This window comes from Tiliqua scincoides, chromosome 1, assembly GCF_035046505.1.
Source record: "Tiliqua scincoides isolate rTilSci1 chromosome 1, rTilSci1.hap2, whole genome shotgun sequence".
Taxonomy (NCBI): Eukaryota; Metazoa; Chordata; class Lepidosauria; order Squamata; family Scincidae; genus Tiliqua; species Tiliqua scincoides.
In genome coordinates, this window is record NC_089821.1 from 61,450,259 (window position 1) to 61,471,574 (window position 21,316).

Here is a 21,316-nt window from a genome sequence, read left to right on the forward strand (position 1 = left end):
TTGGACAAAGAACATGGTTGGCCTAAATTAACTCAGGTTAAGAAATAGCAGAAAAGTTAACAATCTTGTTAAACCCATTTCTGCCTGGCCCACAAGTGTACGCATTTGGTCCCTGTTGCATATATGCAATGTTGGGCAGAAATGGCTTAAAGAGATTTCAGTTTCAGTTTATTCACAGGCACCAATGATGAAACCTCAGAACTTGGGAAAAATCAGACCAATATTGGTATCTTAATCTGACAGAGTGGAGTTTTTAGCATGAAGAGGTTTCATGATTTTACACTTTGGTTTCAAGATTTTACACTATGGCTAAGATTCAGAGCCCTCCACAAAGACAGGATTCCAGATTTAATAAGGCAAAAGCACAAGGGTGCCTTTCCTTGCCACTGCCTGTTGCTTGAGTGCATAAGGATAGATCACTGCCTAAGTCAGCCCTGCATGACTCATGACCCATCAAGTTGACAAAGCCGCTAATCAGACATTGTGGCCTGACAGGTGCTTGTCAACCCTGTCTTTTTTCATTCCTAGGCAGGCAGTAAAAACAGGAAGCTCACTGAACCCCTTATAGGAAACCATACATGGCTAATGGGCTGTATCTGTCAGGGGTTGTGGTTGTTTACAAGCTATGCCATCTTGATCTACATCTCTTCTCTATTACTTTCCAGGAAATGCAGGCGGTAGGAGAAGCAACCATTTTGCCAATCAACACTTGATCACCAATTTCATTAAAAAGTACTTACACAATCATCATAATCAACTTAGAAATAATATTAGAATAAAAAACTCCATTTAATAATAGATGTCTTGTATAGATGATATCCAAATACAACAGAAACATTTTCAATTTTCATATTGCCCTAAAGCTGTAGCAACAAACCAAACCAAGCAATTCATCATGACAGAATGGGAGCAATTTCGATGGTGTTTATCCGGAGAACGGTTTGCGGCTGAATGATAACTGGAAAAGAAAGGGAAAATACAACTCAGAGCAAAGCCTAAGAATGGAATTACCCTATATGTGAACATAAAGAGCCAGTAATCCTGATCAATGGGAAGCACAATCACATCTGTTCAGGTGCGAGTTCTATTTAGGATATACAAGTGAAAAGATTTTTGCCTGAGGCACTATCACTTAGGAAGAAGTGGCCTTGTTAACATGCTAATCAAGCCTCAGAGAAATATGTTGTTTCTGCTTGTTAACATCTGTGGATTCACATGCAAGATTTGCAGCTGATGGAACAGAACAGTTGTGATGGAAGCTTTATTGTGATGGAAGCTAAACCAAAAAGGACTGATAGGCAGGAAGGGGGGAAGGTATCCATTTGGATTGCAGCTGTCATTGGAGTGCCAGCCTGGTTATTCCACTACATGGGCACACAGATCACTCCACTCACTAGGAATTGGATTATCTTGGGCTGTACTCCAACATCAGCGTTTGCATAAAACCATTTAAGGGATGTCCAGTGGCATCACTAGGGAGGTGCTGGGGTGTGGGCTGCACTGGGTGACACGCAGGAAGAGGGGGTTACACCACTACTGGCCAAAAATTTTTAAATCTTGGTATTTTTGAATAATACCATCATGTCATATATCAAATGATGTGTAATTTCATGCAGAATGCAATGAAACAAACCATGTTGAAATATCTGTATTCTATCAAACGGTATAGCCAAAAATTCATTGGGGTGGGGCAATGGTGCTTCACCATGCCCACTGCCCAGGGTATTGCTTTGACCATTGCATGGGAGGTGATCCATCACGGGGGTGACACGTCCGCTCCATGTGACACAAACCCTAGTGACCCCACTGGTGCTGTCATGCCACTGCAATACAGGAGTTGGGAGAAAAAGAGTTAGAAGGCTTTCCATCTTACTTCTCTTCCTCTGGAAACGGCGCTTTCGGCGGAACCTCATATACATTCTTGGCCAAGCTTCTGTCTTTTCAATAACAGTGGCCTCCACACGAACAAGGTCCTTTCTTTATAATAAAAAGAGAGAAATAACTAAGCTTTTTATCTTAAAGCTTGTTGAATAGAGGATGTAATCTTGGGTTTATGAAGGACAATGTATCAGAGGAGTGAAGAGATCTCCAAGGGACATGGAGACAGAGGAGAAGGTACTAGGTGGAAACAAGCAAATTTAAGATACTGAAAAGTTAATAAATGAAGTTTAAGTAGTGGGAGCCTATGAGCAGAAAAAGAAAAAAAAACCACGATCATTTTCCTGAGAACATCACGTCCCACCAATTATTCAAAGGCTTTGGCAAAAGACTCATTCTGGGTTAATTATCTAGTACATTTTCTAAAAGGCTGTTGAGAAGTGGAGGCTTTGGCTAGCTGCAGTCAAATTCCTTTTTGACAAAATTCAAGCAACTGCCCAACAGGAGTGGCAGATCTTTCTTAGCTTCTACAGCAGAATTCATCAGATCTGACAACAGTGGACACCCCACCTCTGTTTATGACATCATAGTGTTGGGCAGATGGGATAATGTCCTCAATCCAGCACCGCATCTAAACACAGATTTTTCCTAACTTGGAACCAAAAATACACAAGTTGTGCCTACATTGTGCTAGCCTAATAGTTTCTTCTGACACAAGGATTAAACAAAACAAACAGTACTAACCAGTGAATAGGAAGTTTTCAATGGCCTGAAAAGCCCTACGTTCAAATCTCAGCATAGCCACAGACTTAACTGGATGTCTTGTTCCTAAAGTATTTGCTTAGTCCAGCCATTTTCAACCAGTGTGCCATGGCACATTGGTGTGCCACAAGTGGTCCACAGGAATTTGGGGTAAGGTCATTTATTAGTAGGGTCAATGGGGGATGTGAGCCTCCCACTGGTAGCATGGTGTGCCTTGTCAATTGTCAAAAACCTGATGGTGTCGTGAAAATTTTAGTGCCTTGTCAGTGTGCCGTGAGATGAAAAAGGTTGAAAATCACTGGCTTAGTCAGTTTTAAAAATTATAATAGCTGAGCTTACAGAATTGTTAGGAGGATGTATAAACTAAGGATTTTAAACCACTTTGTGTAGGGATCTCCTTTGCACAGTCAGAAGGTCAATGGTCAACTGTGGGTTGGGATCCACCAGTGGGTTGTGAGCTGAAATATGATTTCCTTCTAGATATAGATATATATATATATATATATATATATATATATATTGTCTAGTGGGTCACGATAGATGGTCATATTTAAAAGAGGGTACCAGTGCTAAAAAGTGTAAGAAGCATGGTCCAAACCAGACATGCTCTTAAGCGAAAGGTTTCCCATTCTAATGTTTCGAACTCCAAATAGCAGGGTTTCTGCTTTCTGAAACAACAGCTCATTCCATGGGTTGAGAAGCTTTGGGCTTTTATGAACTGCTGTTCTGGGAGCTGGCATTTTTTCACATCCTCCTGTTCCAGAGCAGCACGAAAAGCTCATTACTGGGCTTACTTTCCTGCTAAGGACATTTAGAGAATGTTGTTCATGTCAGTGATTGTCTGCCAGAGATGTCATATTTGAAAAATGAATGAATCCCTAAAACAAAGGAAATGTTGACTTCTTCGAAAGCTTGAGTTCCTGCTCTTTTGCATCCTCAGCTTGAGCAGAAACACACAATAACATAGTGTATCTGTGGGCACCACTAATGTGATGCACTCCTTGGCCCTGCCACCAAGAATGACATTTTGGAAATGAAAAAGCAGCAGGGGCAGCAGCAAGCAAAAACAGACCTTTGTGCAATCTCCTGCTGTAATACTAATAGCAAAAAAAACCCCAAAAAAACCCAAAACCCAGTACCCAAATGGGAAAGCTTCTCATGAATCAATTCAGTCACTTTTCCTTCCTAAACTCTTCCTATATATCAGCCTTTTAAGACATGGTGGGTCCTATACGGAGGGCTATGGCACTGTGCAGGAAAACACACGCATACCCCCCCCTCAAAGAAACCATTCTCGGAAGTCTGGGGAGGCTTTATCACCACAATGCCTCATAATATGCTATAGATAACTGCTGGGTTTAAATAAACATAATACATTTCAACTAAAAAAGGACTGCTCTAATCAGAAAGACAAATGTATATTTTGAGTTCTTGTATCTACATGAAATGAAAGCAAATGTGCCTAACAGACAACATAATCCATGCAGTGTTCACAAAATTCACTACACTCCAAAGATAGGGCAGAGAACAGTTCCTACACTGTCAAGCAGCCATTTCTCTTCTCACCAGATTCAGAGGATTTTCTGGTTTGGGCTGTTAGGAATGAGAGAACGTGACATACAGAAGCATCAAATCAACAGCAACCTCAGCCATCAAAGCCACCAAAAAACCCCGAAAACATGGCTTCAAAATACGTATTTCTCCATAAAGTGGAAAGGAATAAGGTCTACCATTAGTTATAGGAAATCAAGTGCTCTGGTAAGACACACCAGTGATGACAGAGCATTTATTTACGTTAACAACAGTTTAACATCCTCACTGGAATCCTTGTTATGGTTTCCAGGATATATTCATTTACAGCCTGGTGATTCAAAGTCCTAAAAGTTGCAATGCATCTAGCGTGTGGCAATTACTACAGAATCCTGAGTAATTTGTGCTGAGAACTTAGCAGAAGCTAGATAGAGTCGGGTGAGGCTCCATAGCCCATGGACTAGTCAATCAGCAAAAGACACATTCCCCTTTAGTGCAATATTAAGACTCACAGTGTTGAACTCATGCAATGGCTCTTGCACCTGGTCTTGATGTTTGTTCTCCATGCACAAAAGACAAAAAGGTCAGGCTCTTAATCGACAATCCCCCCAAACATCTGAGAAGGACTGCCTTTTGCGGGGGGGGGGGGGGTAGTTGATTTCTTGAGGCAGTTAAAATGTACTTGACCCATCAAAACAAAATAAGCTAGTGCCAGACTTTGAAGAAATGCTTATGGAATAATCAGGGAATGCTACTAAATTAGATAGTGGTTACATTGTTGAATTCTTTTAAAAACAAACAAAAAACCCCAAATACACAACCTTACCAAAATATCTTTTGTTAAAATATCCAAAGTGTGTCTTACCCCAGAAGAGGCTTCCCAAGCAAGGTGAAATCATCTGCACCAACCAATAATACCTAGGCAAGATGAAATTATGCACATCAGTTACAATATTATCAACATTTTATCAATGTACTTGTGGAAAAGGCTCTTACACCGGCATTCTTGTTTTCTAGCCACAGTTTACAGCTGAATGGTAGCCTAATCCTAAAGGCGCCGCAAGGCTGCCAGATGCAGCGGCACCAAAGCGGCTACCTCTGCCTTCTGCAGCCCTGCGGCAGAGCACCAGCTGGCCCTTCAAGTGGTGCTGAGGCTCAGCACTGACTGGCATGGACCCACCACCAGCGGCCCTTCCTCTCCAGATGCCACAGATGTGCCTTGTGACCTGTTTGCGACATCTAGCGCCAGCAGTACGCTTGTACCGCTGGCGCTAAAGAGCTCGGTATTGGGCTCTAAGTAAGGCTAATGCAGAGGAAAGACAGGCCAGCCCAATAAATACAATCTTCAGAGAGAAATGTGCTTTTGTCCTCTTCTAGGTACACAACAAGTACCCTATTCACATAGAATAGGACACAATTCTCTTTTGTGAGATGGTGAGAAATGGAAGACAGCCATCTTCACACCATCATCTTCACACATACAGGTATTTTTGCAAGCCCTGTTATAATCTCCACACATTTTGAAAGGAAAGGGCAAAGCATAGTGGCTGTTCCCTCCCTGAGAACTCTCAGGATTGCAGATGTACCTGGTGAAGTGGCAGCAATCGCTCACTTGGTTCAAAGAAGTTCAAACTATTGCCTCAGAGAAATAGGCAGGGTTCTAATATTTATTTAAAAGATGTTTACACCACTTTACTGTAGTTCAAAGCAGCATACAACATCATAAAACATAATTTAAAAAAGTAAAAACAAGTATATAAAATAGCATTCATAATAATACTAAGCCCGAGGAGAGGCTATGGCATTTGGGCCTCTTCAGCCTAGAAAAGAGACTCATGAGGGGGGACATGATTGAGACATACAAAATTATGCAGGGGATGGACAGAGTGGATAGGAAGATGCTCTTTACACTCTCACATAACACCAGAACCAGGGGACATCCACTAAAATTGAGTGTTGGGAGAGTTAGAACAAACAAAAGAAAATATTTCTTTACTCAGCATGTGGTTGGTCTGTGGAACTCCTTGCGACAGGATGTGGTGATGGCGTCTGGTCTGGACGCCTTTAAAAGGGGATTGGTCATGTTTCTGGAGGAAAAATCCATTACGGGTTACAAGCCATGATGTGTATGTGCAACCTCCTGATTTTAGAAATGGGCTATGTCAGAATGCCAGATGCAAGGGAGGGCACCAGGATGAGGTCTCTTGTTATCTGGTGTGCTCCCTGGGGCATTTGGTGGGCCACTGTGAGATACAGGAAGCTGGACTAGATGGGCCTATGGCCTGATCCAGTGGGGCTGTTCTTATGTTCTTACTAATAACAGGTACTTTAAAACCAAGACAACAGCCACTATATAAAGTACAAATCATGAAAGCAGCATTAAAACTCAAAAACAGTGACTAAAACTAATCACTTTGGGGATCATCCTACCTCAAAGGCTAAATGAAATATATGTGTCATTCATATAGGGGACTTGAATAGTTTGAAATGTAATTGCATTTATTTTTCAAATTTCTACTTTGCCTTTTGGTCCCATTTAAGGGCTTACAAAATAGAATCAAACACCTGAATCACTACTTATTGTTAACCCAGTACAACTAAACAATCAACAGAAGCCAACAAAATAGCCAGAGCAGGATCAAAGATCATCACAGAAGGTAAGGAAAGTCCAAAAAGAACAGAATCATCATTACTGCCTGCCTAAAGACAAAGAGTATCAGAGTCAGTTGGGTCTCCTGGAAGAGAGGAGTCCATAGCCAGGGAAAGTCTTGTCTCATGTCCCCATCAAACAAACTTCCAATGGCGTTGGGACACAGAAGAGGGCCTCCAATGATGAATGCAGAGTGTGAGCTGGTTTGTACATTAGGAGATGGTCCTTCAAGTATTCTGGACCAAAACTATGTCGGATTTAACAGGTAATAACCAGCACTTAGAGCTCAGACACATACTGAAAGCCAATGCGGTTCATGATGCACCAGTGTCATGTGTTCTGATTGTTGGTTTGCCACAAGTACACTGGCTGCCACATTCTGCACTAGTTGCAGCTTCCAAATTGTCTTGGGGGGGGGGGGAACAAGTACAGCACTTTGCGGTAGTCCAAACATTAAGTGACTAAACCATGGATTATTGTAGCCAGATCTGTCTTCTTCTGGAAGCTATGCAAAAACACTCTTGATTACAGCTGCCACCTGACACTCTTCAATATCATACACACTTCCTACTGAATTCAACAGAACTTGCTATTGAGTAGATATGCACAGGCTTGTACTGTGAAATGGCCTTTTTTATTTGCTCACTTCTCTAACCAGACAGCCCATCACATATTGAAGTAAAGCCGTTCAATGCGGTACAAAGCTGATAAGTGGGAGCTTCCTAAATTCTGGGTGGTTGTGAAATCCTGGGAGGATTGTGGTCAGGATTTACTGGAAGTTTAAAGATGAAAGCCTGGTTTTTTCATCATGATCGAAAATTTTTACACTCAGATGGCAGCTTCTTGTGAACATGTCTTCTGTTTCACACAAGGCTGCAGCATGTGGTCGACAGGACCACAATATCCATAGAGGCCTCTCAGAAATTGACATCTGAGGAATAGTTTTGTGGGAAACCTCTTTCCCTCATTCAACTCCTCCATAAATAAGCACTTGACTAGAATATACATGCTGATTAATTGAGCACAGCTTCATTCTGTGGCCTCTTGTGGTTTTTATTTAAGACTTGGATTAACAAAATTCTGTTTTAGTACTAAAAGTGGATTAGGTTGGATACACTGAAGTACATGTCCATAATTACCATGTAAGTGCCACCCAGGCTTCCAAATCAGGGCACATCTTTATAAAGGTGCACTATAACTGGGCAGCAACAGAAAAAAAATTAAAACTATTGGAATGGTGTTACATTTCAGTGTCATCGACTTTGGTACGTTTCACTTTGGCAGCATGCTTGGGAATAATAATTAAGAAATTATCATCAATTAGCTTGGCATCAATTAGGGAAATAAGGACCCAATCCTATCCTCTGTCACAGCACCAATGCAGTCACACCAACACGGTGCACAATGCATCCAATGGTGGAGGTAAGTAAAAATATTTAGAGAGAAGGATGAGAATGAATGTGCAAACTCTGTTTGTCTCTAAGTCTTGAGGACAGGGGTGCCGGAGCTCAAACTCCAGAATCAAAGCCCAGCAGAACTCAGGTGAGCATCTGTCACTACAATTCTTTTCTCGATGGTAGAAGATAGTCTTAACACACCCAACTTTGGTGTCATATACAAGTAGATAGCCTATCTAAAAGGCATTTCTGTTAATAAAGACTCCAACACTTCCTTTCAGGAAGCACAGAAGAGAGAGAAACCTATGTTATCCAAAGGATTACTATTGCTATTATAGAAAGAGAAGGAGACTCCACTATCCAAAGTGCAGTCATAACAAAAAATAAAATAGTAACATTGTCTCCACAATCTTCAAAATATTTCCGGTAATCAGAAAGTCCATTATATCTTTCTTTTTTTGTTTTCCATTTCTTCCCACGATTGCATGTGCATGTGTAGTATGATACAGGGAGGCCCCCATATCCATTGTTCCCATATCCATGAATCACTAATTCACATCCATGAATTGGGTTCACGGGGTCCCCCCATGTGCACCCTTCTGGAGGAGAGGGGAGCTCTGCTCCCCTCAGCCCTGAAGGGTTGCCTGAGCCCAGCATAGGCCATGCATGACCATCCACGGTCTCTGCCGGGCTTAGACTGACCCTTAGAGTCAGTTTTTTCAAAAACCCAGAAGTGACATTTCCCCTTTCTCCAAATTAATTCCCTTACTCCGAGTTGTGCGGCAGCTAGCCTCAACTTCACACTGGATATGGGGCAGGCCAGCTGGCCTGTTCCAGAGTGGGTTAGGATTGGGCTGTTAGGAAAATTTGAGAAGTGGTAGAGGGACTATGAACGCCAACTGGCTAGTCCAAAATTAAACTAGATGGACCTGTACAAAAAACAACAGCAGGTAAGTATCCAAGCATTAACCAGACAGTGCTAAGTCAAAAGAGTACTTTCTCATTACATCAACTTATGAAATCTGAGTGTGGTTCAGAATCTGATTCACACACAATCTAGGGTCGTGACTGTATGGAGAAATTTCAGTGTCAACCATATGCTTATATGGGGACAGCTGCAACCAGTTCCATGACTTGCAGTTACCTTTTTTTTTTTTCCAGATGACTCATTGCAGCAGTCATGGAAATTACTGTGGCTGTCAATATGAAGTTTTCTCCATGCAGCCATGTACCCAAATACATGTACAATCTTGAGAAAATGAGCATTGCTTGAGTTAGCCAGCCCAAACATTCTTAGTCATGTGAAGTTTCTGAACAGTTCCCACTTGCATCTAATAACACAACTGTTACTTAAGGGTTCCAATCTCTTAAAATGTGGGACAGTAACAAAATATTGCTAATTCATAGACCGGAATAAAGTAATCACAAAGAGGAGACTTACCTTTTCCATTCGAATTCGGTCTCCGCACTCAGCAGGTATGTGGTTTTCAATTAAAATCAAGTCTTCATTGGTTACTTTCCACTGTCTGCTTGCGAAATGAACAACTGCAAAAAGCCTTCCATATTGTCCAGTGGCAATTAGTTCATTCACTTTTTGTACAATCCCTGGAAGAAAATTGATGTTTGGGAACAAATGAGTTGGAAATTAATATTGTGTGTATGAGAGGTGTGTGGGGGAGACATTATCCTCTTCAAAAAAGCAAATAGCCCTTTCACAGTAACATTATATCTGAGGCACACTCTACTGCCAAACTAATTGGTGAGGTGTTCTAAAGAGAACCTAAATTTGAACCAGGGGAGGCTAACTTCTGAATTATACATAGCCATGAGATTCTCCAGCAAAGAAGTGTATTTTGCTGCCCATCTTCAGGATCTATAATAAAATCAATATCATCTAACGTGGAAGTGGGAGCAGAAGTGCTTGTGCCAAGGCATGGCTTGGCATTACACTGTATACCAAACCAAAGCAAACTAAGCTGTAACATTAAAATGTGAAACCCCTGCACATAATTTCTGAAAACAATGTATTGGCAAGGCCTCTTTAGCAAGGCTACCAGAGGTCATGTGAAATCATTTTGCAGGTTTATTGATACAACAAATGGGGCAGCTACTCACAAATAAATTTACTTACTCCCAAGTCTATTTTTAAGTAGCAATCAGAGAGGTTAACCCACTATTCAATTGCCTGCAAGTAGGAATTTCTGCTTCCAGTTCAAACCTAATGACATCTTTGTCCCTCACTCTGTTTCTAGTGCCTATTTTTTCTTAACTGAAAAGGTACAAAGCAGTAGTTTGAAAAGAAAAGGTACTTTTCTGACACCTCCTGCTTAAAACCCCCAAAGTCAGAAGGACCATGAGGTTCCACTTTCACGATCTGTATTCCTACCGAAAATTAAGATCAAGCAAGCGTTTGCCCTTTCTCCTCTATGGGAGGTTTCTGTCCTCCCTGAGCTTGCATTAGGACCCTGTGTTATGGTTTGACAGGTCAACCACCGCAGGCAAATTCCCCACCTGACTCTGTCCCCAAAGTGGGCCAATTATACAAAGGGGAGACAATAAAGAAGTCAAAATGAAGCAAAAAGAAATACAGTGAAATGGTATAGCCATACTCTTAGTTTTGAGCAGCTTAGAATAGTTACCTTTGTGGTGCTCTGCTTCTTTTATTGGGTCTGGTAGTTTGAGTTCAGGCCATGGGGGTGAAGACAAAGACGTTTTTGGAACAAGTCTGTCAAACAAAAAATCTATAATTATAAATGTTTTAGCCAAATACTCACACATTCTAAAAGATGTTTTAATTATTGCCCTTAAATAAGGAAATAAAAGCTTTCTTGTGGGAATCATATAAGACAGAGAAACCAAAAACTGGCAGGCAAAACTTGCCATCTTTTCCATCCAACTTTGTTTTTCAAAATGATTTCCTCTGGATTTAGCTGTGGAGATATTCTCTCTCATTATTGAATTTCATGTGAAACAGATTCCCCTTTTTTATTCATCTTGTCTGCTGTACACTTGCTATCAAAAGTCAGGAATCAACCCAGCCAAATGGATTCAGGGAATTCCGGTCTGCAGAATCTGAACAGATCAACATAAAGAACTCCAGATAAGGAACAAATGGAATATGAGAGTCTGGGATGACTCTCATATTCCTTATCTTTCTTCCTTATCTGATTTAGGATCTGCAACACTGGGACCCAAAACATGTGCTGGTGGGCGACCAGAGGCATTTTCCTTCCTAAAACCAATGGTCCAAATGGCCAGCTGACATCATATTGGCTTTGTAGCACATTTGAAACAGAAAATTAAGCACATGGAATTTCCATTAAATGACTCATGGAATTAAGCATTTAATGGAATTCCATTAAACAGATAATATGCTGGTAAAAGTCAGTTGTTCACCAGGTATATGAAATTGATGCACAAGTGCTACATTCGCACTGTAGATTTGGACTGGTGTATAAATACCATGGAGCAATGTCAGCTCGCTTTGGCAAGAGGCAAGTTAACCTGACAGTCTTAGGTGTCACATGACCAGTGGTGAATTATTGAGAATGGGATGGCCAACCTTTCAACTTTAGGGCTCCTAGACCTTTAACAATTGTGTAGAAGAGGGAATTTCAACAGGTGCAGCTTGTCAGTTGCCCCGATTTAGGATATATAGAAATATTAATAAAATTTTCTTGACAAAAAGGAAAGTATGACCTTTGGGGAGGCTTAAGCTGAAGGCTTAACTGGGGAAAACTTAGTTCATTGATAGTATGCATGCTTTGTACAGGAGGCTCTAAGTTCAAATCTTGGCATCCCCATGTAAAAAGATTTCAGGCAGCAGGACTGGGAAGAGACCTCTACTTGAAGCCTTTGAAAGCCAGAATAGCACTTGGCTAACAGACCAATATTTTGACTTGTGTTTGTTACAGTCATCGGTTGAAACAATAATATTTCTACAGAAGATTCCCAACTTACAAACGATCAGCCTATGAATAACACTTTCAGCCCTGACTTCAGGTTTGCAGCCATACTACTGAGTACAGAAGCTGCTCAGGGGCATTCCAGGTGGCTCTGAAGTGAAAATAGCAATGTTCTGAGTGAAACTGATATTACCAAGGGCTTTAAAGGAATCAGAGGTTGGGGTGAAACTGACAACATTAACAGCTGGGGGAGTGAAACTGACAGCTGGAGTTGGACAGCTACAGCAACAGAGGTGGGGACGTTACTACACTTATGAACTGCATTCCATTTAAGCAGTTTAGGTGGACACCAAGCATCCAGAGATGCTGCTGAGCTGCTATGCAGCCAGGGAGGGGGTCTGCACCACTGCACGAATCCCTAACAGGGAATACTTCTTATGAACAAAACAACTTATGAACAAACCTCTAGAACCCAAAATGTTGGTAAATAAGGGAGTTTTTGTATTTATTAACTACAAGAATGATGGGGCTCATAACACTGAAGGTTGGCACAAGAATTAAGCAGGATTCAAATGTGAATATTCAAAGGGTTTCTTTTGAATGCATGGTGTATCTTTTAGGATGGTCACAGGAAGTCTAAATAGGTGAGACAAGGTTCCTCCTGCAGCAGGGAGTTGGCAGTTTGCATTGTGCCTTATTAGTCACTGGGATTCCATTCTGGAACCCCCAGTGAATTAAAAAAAAAATCAGTGGATACCAAATCAGCGGAAAATAGCTTTAAAGACCCACTTCCAGGTTTCTTGCTCCTGAATTGTCCCCCCAGAATGTGTAGGCATAGATGCTATACCGCATTCAGCCACTAGATGGGGTGAATAATGAAAACTAGCGGAATGAAATTTTAATTATTTAACAGCACAAAGGAGGGAAATTGGATTTTGGTGATTTCTTACAAGGTATTTAAAGGTGGACCTCAACATCAGTGGTGAGTCAAATCAGTGGGTACTGATGTCCCACCTGTACTGTTATCAAATCCCCAGTCCATTCACTACCCTTCATTCAGGTTGCATTGAGGTGACCAAACAGCAACTGCCCTAGAATGTTAATGCCAATCAAGAACTGTTACAGAAGCGAAGTGTTCCAGCTACCAAGAAGCGGTAGACATTTTGCAGAGCCGCTGAAACCTCAGTTCTTTGGAATGAATTGCCTGGACCTATTCTAGAAATGCTTTGTCACACTTCATGATCAGCTGTACGATGGAGGAAAGATATTTCAATCAAACAGACCTGGCACCAGGAGTAGCGCACATATTTCTCAATGTAATAAGCCACCAAGAACCCCAGAGCAAAGAGAGAAAAGAGCACAGGCTATGTACAAAGGGTCCTTCCCCCCCCCCCCAAAACAGAACAAGCTAGAATTCCCACCCACCACAAACAATAAAGAATAAGCAACCATAGACTGAAACACATTTTGTAATTTAAAACAATTGGCTTCTATATTAGTTGCTCAGATAACAGGAAAAATCAGGATTTGTTTGTAGGCTTCTGCATTTCTGCCACATCCCTCCCTTAATTTTCATTTTGTGCAAAAGTAACACCTATAACAGGAGTTGCCAAGTTTCTCATGGCATCTTCTCATCTCCCAGCTCAGATTTTAATTTTGTATGCTTACTGAGAGAGGGAGGAGGAACATGCAGACTCAAGGTCTCCTTTCCACCTTATTGCAGATATAGGTGGCAGGAAAAAGGCCAAAGTAGAATTCAGACAGGCTCTCCAGGACTTTGTTTACAAGGATTTGGCTGAAGGGGAGGGGGAGCACTGAGTGGAAAGAGAACAAGATGTGGTGCTTCCCCCAACGCCTCAAAATGTTGTGACTGTAGCATCGTGACCACTGAACAGTTAAGCCACATATTATGGAATGGAGCTACATTCCACCCTTAGACTTTCCTTTCTTGATCTTCTTTCTTTCTTAGTTGCTAGCTTAGTTGTGTTTTGTCCTACGATAAAACACACGCTAGTTTAATTGCAATAAACAGTAAGAGTTATTTCTTCTGGAACACAAGGCCCTATACAAAAGTGGCAAGATTAACATTTTTTTTAACTGTTGCCTAACTTCCTGATTTGAATGTTTTCTTTTGATGCTTTTTTTTCTTTTAAATAACTGATACCGTTTCTGTGACAGCCCCTCAATTACAGAATTCCTTTCTGGGGGAAATAAGAACTACCTCCCTCCCTCATGACCTTTTGGCGAGGGCTCAAAATGTTCCTGTTTCACCTGGCATTTGAGTGATGCTTTGTTGTCTTGAGTCTGTAATAATGATGTGGTCTACACAGTTGTCCATCCCAATGATTTTATTGTTATTATGACTTCATTGTTCTACAAATTGCACATTTTAATGTATATTTGTAAGTCACCTTGGGCATTTGCTTCGGCATGGGAAAGGTGAGGTACATATCTTCTAAAAAAATAGTTTTTGATTTCAGTCTTTGGTTGTCAGTTTTACTGTGCTGTACACCATTGCTTATAAGCTTCAGAGGGGGTCACTTATGACCAGAAAAACATATAAATGCTAATAGTCAATCAACACTCTGTAATGGAAATAGATCAGGGCAGTATATTTTAACCAGCATGCGTGGAAAATGGGCCTTTTGCTAGAATTCAAAACTCCTCTTCTCCTGATCATAGGGATAAAAGAAAATGGGACATGACAGGTTTGGCAAGTGAAAGAGATGAGGTTAGGGATTAAGAGCCAGTGTAAAAGGGTCCTGCTTCATATCTAAAAACTTCCCCCGTCTTTATTTCTTTTCTAATAAAAGTTGCCCATGAAACTAGGCACAATCTATCAAGACTGTACTACCCAAATCTTCCAGCAACCCAAGCATGTCTACACACCTTCATTTTGAGCATGTAGAGCGCTGCACATGCATTCTTTTGATAATGTCCTTACAGCAACCCTGTAAAGTACACTGCAGCATGTGCATGGGAAAATTCTTGCAGCAGGCAGTGCCTATTCTGCACCCCCCCCCCCCACGTTATACGGATGATGATCTTGGGGTTTTTGTAGGAACTGCAAGATGGACAGAACTACATATTCAGAGCTACTATAGACAACAGCTTTCCTTTCACTCCACTTTAGAAGGCAAGCTGGAAATACTTCCCCTCATAAGAATCTCCTTACACATAAAAACTAATATGTCAAGAAAACAATGAGGCTATTGTTCTTGGCATACTAACTTTCCATGACTGAGGCGTTTGACACAGGGGACAAATGCATAATTCCTTCACTAAAATAGTGCAATTAAGGGAAGCCAACACCATGTAATTTTTCCAATTATGTAGCTTAATTTTACACCAAGGCCCTGATCTGCTAATTGCAACACAAAAATCCCCTAGACAATGGAAATATAGGGTAGTCATAACAGTATGTTTTTACTACATATCTGCGTGGCTGGCACATCTTTACACTCACTGAGCTCAGCTAGTATTGAACCCTTTTAATAAGGACTTAAGAAAATGAATTATCTAATTCTACTATGATGCTCATGAGGTCTAGAAATCTAAAAATCTTTTCGTTGATGCGGAAAAAGCAGACTAGATTAACAAATTTGAGGAACTGAATGGGATTAATACCTTCAAATAAAGAAGTTGAATTGGTCTTGAGCCTATTAGAGGAAACAAGAAATATCCTTCCTATAAAAGGATGTTGCAGTCTTGCTGTCACTTATATGAGGCAACTGGCTAGTAGCAAGTAGGAAATGGGAGAAGTAAGACCCAGGTGCATGTGAACTATCTCGTCTTGATGAGGGCCACTGACTCTGAAGGCTGTCTGAAGAAAAGCAGTAGGGCAGCACTGAAGACATATTGAGGTACTGCAACTCTATGGCCCTGGAAAACATTATAGTTTCCCCTAAGGGCACTTACCCCTAACCAACAAGATTTATAGAAGCTGTCATACACGTTCAAGCTACTGAAGCACCAGACTGCCAAATTCCAAGCTGAAATGGCTTTCCCAGCACCCAGCTCACCTACTGGAAATGTCAAACTTTCAAGAAAAGTGACAAGATACATTTTCTGGTGATACAATGACTGGTAAGAGTTCCTATGCAGTCAATATAAAACTGATGAATGATAGTTCAAAGACTTATTCCTTTTGGCATGGATTCCTTAAGGCTTGCAGATTGTGGAAACTGGTGTTTCCATACTAACCTTAGTCCTTGAGAACTTTGGAGTTTGGTTCTGTTCACCAAAGGTTTGAGAACACACAAGGTATAAGAACCTGACCATTGCAAATTAGCATTAGCTAGCAGCGTCAGAGTCTCACAACTATCAGGAATCTGCTCAAGAAAGAAAAATGCTTCATCTGCTGACAATAAGCCTAAGAAAGAAACACAATCAATTTCCCCACTCCATCATGAGTTCACAGGGAAGTGAGCTACTTATTTTAAAAATGTGTAAGTAAACTTTTGCAGATTACTACTGTGCATATGGAGTGAGGGAAAACTGTGGGTTTTCAAGCAGTACAGTATTTCCTTAGCGACATTTCAGAGTCAAAAAGAAATGTGAGAAAGGCAAACACTGCTAAAGCTGCAATCCTATACACACTTATTAGGGAGTAAGAGCCCAGTTCTGAGCTAGGCGGCACAGCTCCATCCTGCCAAGCACAGTCGCAAACATGCCATAAGGCACGTACTGGTGCTGGACTAGCGCTGGGCGGTTGCCCAGGTCCTGTGGCTCAGCGGTCTCCTGGACCGCCAAGCTGCAGAATGGTAGGTGGGGGCGGGAGGAGGCATTCCGGGGAGGGGGGAGGCCGGCGGGGGGCGGAGAGAGGGCAGAGGGAGGCGTGCTGGGGGCGGGTGGGAGGCGTGCCAGAGGGAGGGAGGGGGATCCACGGAGTTCCACTCCGCAGGATCCAGGGCGCTCGTGTAGGGCTGTGCGCCCTACACTAGCGCCTTTTCCTTACCGTCGACGGTAAAATGAGTAGCCCCATTGCGGGACTACTTACCTTACTCGGGGGAAGGGGACAAATGTCCCCTTCTCCCAAGGCGCCTCCTGCGGGAGGTGCTGGATTTGGCGGCAGCCCTCCTCGGTGCAGCTGAGCTTGGGCGTCCCGGGCAGCTCAGGATTGGGCTGTAAGCCCCTTTAAGCTCAATGGCTCTTTCTTCTGAGACGTGTATGTATTGCACTGGAAGGAAAGTATTACTAAAGCTGAGAAAGATGAAGAGCATGGCAATTAAAATATGCTACTTAAAATTAGTAAGTTTTGCGTACTCAACTTTATTTTCATTTTCAGTGCAAAAGTCATTGCCTACCAAATGATCAAATACAAACGTGGGTCATATGGACACAATAATTTTTTTTTTTTTTAAAAAAGGAGACATGAACAATGAACACATTAACAAACAGAAAAAACCAAACATCTCTGATAGTATGTTACAATCCCCAAGCTTATTACTGAACTACTTGTTGCTGTACTATTACTACTTGTTCTAGAATCTAAGTTCAGAAGGATTTGATTTATTTTTTTTAATGGAGGTAATAATTGCTATTTAGAAGTTAGTGCTACAGTTGCACTTTAAGAAACGATAGAACTCACAAGAACCAGTGCATACTTCTGGTCAGTGTCCAGTAGATTTGTATACATTCACATTGCAGAATCAGGGAGAGAATTATAAAGCTTCTGTTGACTACAGTATGGAACTGTACCAACATGGCAACAAGTTATGTGTCTGCCAAGTTCTGATTTACTTCTTAAACATTCCTATATGCTTGTCTCATGCCTCACATGGCAACTGCAGCCTATAATAGAGCATAGCACAACCTGAAACAAAATTAGCTTTTATTAAGCATTTGCAGTGTGGGCAACTGTTTTCTAGATCTAATTTGGATTGGTTTCCTTAAATCAATTTTGCTGCAAAGATTTCACAGGTGTTCCCTTACATTAAGAGGAAATCTGTGTAAAGAGGCAACTGTAACACATATGGTTTTTTAAAACGCCTGCTATGCAAAGGCTAAACCAATAAAGAATTGGACTCTTGAGTTTCATGCAACAGAAGCTATGAGTGATGAATGTTGTATCCCTGCATTTTTGTACATACAAGGATTCTGCACAATAATTCAATTTTTCTTACTAGAGCCCAAATAATAGGAAAAGGCACCCAGGATATGCAGTATTCTAATAAGATAAAAAAGACAACACTGCTCAGGCATTTATGGGGCAGCATTCAATTTGAAACTCTTCAGCACAGAACACGTGTCTAAGCATACAGAACCAGGCGGAAGTCATATCTGGCAGTCCAGTGTTGGGCATGTATTGTGATTAGCTTGTACCCTTCTGCTGGCTTGAAGGTGACTAAGGAAAATTGCCCTTGTTTCCACCTGTGTAACACAGTGCTGAACTAGAAGCAAGAACAATGTGAGCTCACCCTGAAGCTGTTCTCTATCAACATACTTGTTCAGGTACCAATACTGCAAGACTCACAGCACCAAACTGTCTTAAGAGTTCATATTTTATGGTGAGATGCACCCAATTATTAAGATACCACATCTGCTACCTAGAGAAGACTGGATTATGCACATGTAAAGCAAGCCTATTAGTTAAGAGCTGGCAACTTAGACTTGCTAAAGAAATCCAACGTATCAGTGCATAACCGGGGAAGTTCTTAATATTTCAACCTATTCATTATTCTACTTTGATCATATAAAAAGCCGAAATAAGCTTGTTACTACAATTCAAACTCTTTACAAAATGAAGTCCATTTCTTACATGTGACCAGCAGCATGACTGCTGCATGAAACACAGCCTGTGGATGAGGTTCCACATAGCAACCCAAATGTGGGAAACAGCTCCCCATTCAAGGGCACTGGTTCAAAGACACAATAATGACTTCAATGAGGAGCTGCTTCACATAAAGCAGCTTCAGAGAGCTTCAAGTGGCAACAATGGTGCTGGCTGTAATTTGAAGTGGGCTTCACTCTGTAAACAGGTGCATGCATAAGAAGATTAATTTAAAGTCATCTTAGATTATGAAGTCCAGACCATAAAAAAAAAAATTCCAATAAATTTCTAGTCCATTAGGATGCTCAAAATGTTCAAGGGCAGGACAAACTGCCCTCCAAATATCAACAGATCTGAACCTGAAATGTAATGTCAACTTAAAGTAAAAGGAAGCTTGGTCTGTATGTATAAATTTGTATATAAAGACCTGGTCTTTATATATAAATTGGGTGATACTGTTTATGATTGAGTTTTTTCCTGCATGTTGGGCAAAAACTGGCATTCTTAAGAGAATCATGAAGGCACTGACTACAAAAAATGTGGCCACATTTTGTTGACATTATAAGCCGTCCACTGTGCATAATTTCCAAGTAGCCCTCCATGCAAATTGGACAACTAACAGTTCCTGTGTTTCCTGCATTTGCAATACCACCCTCAGGCAATTCTTTGGGCAACTTATTGGTGAAACATATATTACTCCCTTTCAGTTCAGCATCATCATCGCTACTTAATACACAACTGTCTGTTAACAACTGGTTTCCTAATTCTTGATTTTGCCTCTGTCTGTTCTCTTCAACACATACAACAGAATCATTATGTGTAAGATCTACTACTACATATTCTGAAGGTTCACAGGTAAGGTCTACTACTTCAATGGCACTTTCATCAAGTTGGATTGGCTCCACTTCTGAAGCTGCTGTCCTAATTTGGTTAGGAGTATCTACAGAATGACTTGCTTCTTCACAATGTTCTCTTTGAATTTCTTCCTGCTCCATTCTTTCATTCTCACTCAAGGGAGCAGTTCCTTCCAGAAGACTGTGACCTGAATTAGGGCAGGAGCTGGCAGCACCAGTTTGTAAAGGTAAGGCCATGGCAGAAGTGGATGGCAAGGAGGAGGGGATATTGGTTTCAGAAGCAGCACTCTCACCCAAGTTGTCTAGGTCACTAACTGGTCTTGCTGGGTTGAAGCTGCTGCCTTTCTTGTTCTTCCTGCACTTGGTTCCACCATGCTTGACTGAGCTCATGGCACACAGGGAGAGGAGAGGCACAGGGTGCACTGAGTATTTGTTTTTCCCCTTATCTGTAACTGTTGATTGCTGCTTAGGTGCCAATCTGCCACTTGATGATGATCATGAACACTCCTGAGAGCAATTTTATGAATGGATGATAGGATATTTTTGACTTTAACTTTTAGGGGTTGTCTTTTAATACCAGCTGTTGTGAATTTAGGAGCAACTTCAGACTCTTGTGATGAAGAGTTAGGATGCGTTTCGTGTTACTCTTTAGAACTGCATCAAAGTGGGAAGAAACATAATTAGGCTACAGAGCCAGTAAAATATTTATTTTCTATTTTTCAGCAAGTAGGGTTGCTACAACAATAAACATGATTTAAAAGGTGCATCTCACCCTAGCTTGACAATTATTTTTATACAAGAGTCTGAAAAAAGAGAAGTGGAAAATTCATGGAAGACAAGAATATGAATGAGTCTTAATTAGGATGCACAGCATTGTGTTGTGGACATTGGAAAATATTAAAGTCTTCAACTGGCTTTCATTAGCACCATTTCCTATGGATACTTTTGCAAGAAGCATTTTTCAGGGATATGATGCACTCAACTTCTGCATCTAAGCACCCCAGCACTGATGTTCAACTCTCACTAGTTTTTCTGTCGGTCTGCACAGTACATAATTGAAATAGCATGAGCTGCAACTCAATGAGCTGGGAAAACTCAATGCTAGCTTCTCTCTTTGATTAGAGCAGGGGTCTCTAAACCTTTAAGTCAGAGGGCCACATCAAATATCTGGTATGGTGTCGAGGGCTGGAAAAATAAATACGTTTTAAATATAAAATTTAAATATATTAGAAAGCCTCAGAAAGCTTAAGGTCTTCAGATGGCCCAAAAATGTCACTTATGGTTTTTCAGGAAAACCAGGAAGTTATGTTTTTAGGCCTTTAGAAGACATTCTGAGGGCAGGCACATGGCCTCCCCAGCCCTCAGAACACCCTCCAGACGCAACTAGAGCATAGCTCTGGTCACATTTGGTTGAGTGGACAAGAGCCTTAAAGGGGACCAGAGGCTTGCTGCAGGCTGGATAAAGGCTCGTCGCAGGTCACATCAGGCCCCCAGGCGGGGGTTAGGAGACCCTTGGATTAGAGAGAACTTAGAAACAAGTTTTCCCATACATTGCAGCTCCTTCAATT

The 21,316-nt window shown here is 41.3% G+C and overlaps 1 protein-coding gene and 1 pseudogene across 1 annotated transcript in view; both read right to left on the minus strand.

The window, feature by feature from the left end:
- Positions 1–770: 770 nt before the first annotated feature.
- MRPL21 (mitochondrial ribosomal protein L21) overlaps positions 771–21,316 on the minus strand; it is a 30,305-nt gene continuing 9,759 nt past the window's right edge. The window contains exons 3-7 of the mRNA XM_066635966.1: positions 10,857–10,942; positions 9,659–9,822; positions 5,036–5,088; positions 1,874–1,977; positions 771–958 (exon numbers count right to left, since the gene is read on the minus strand). Coding sequence (XP_066492063.1) covers positions 894–958; positions 1,874–1,977; positions 5,036–5,088; positions 9,659–9,822; positions 10,857–10,942 — 472 coding nt within the window. The 3' untranslated portion in view covers positions 771–893. The remainder of the gene's footprint in view (positions 959–1,873; positions 1,978–5,035; positions 5,089–9,658; positions 9,823–10,856; positions 10,943–21,316) is intronic.
- On the minus strand, positions 19,329–20,138 carry LOC136636209 (E3 ubiquitin-protein ligase RNF4 pseudogene; annotated as a pseudogene).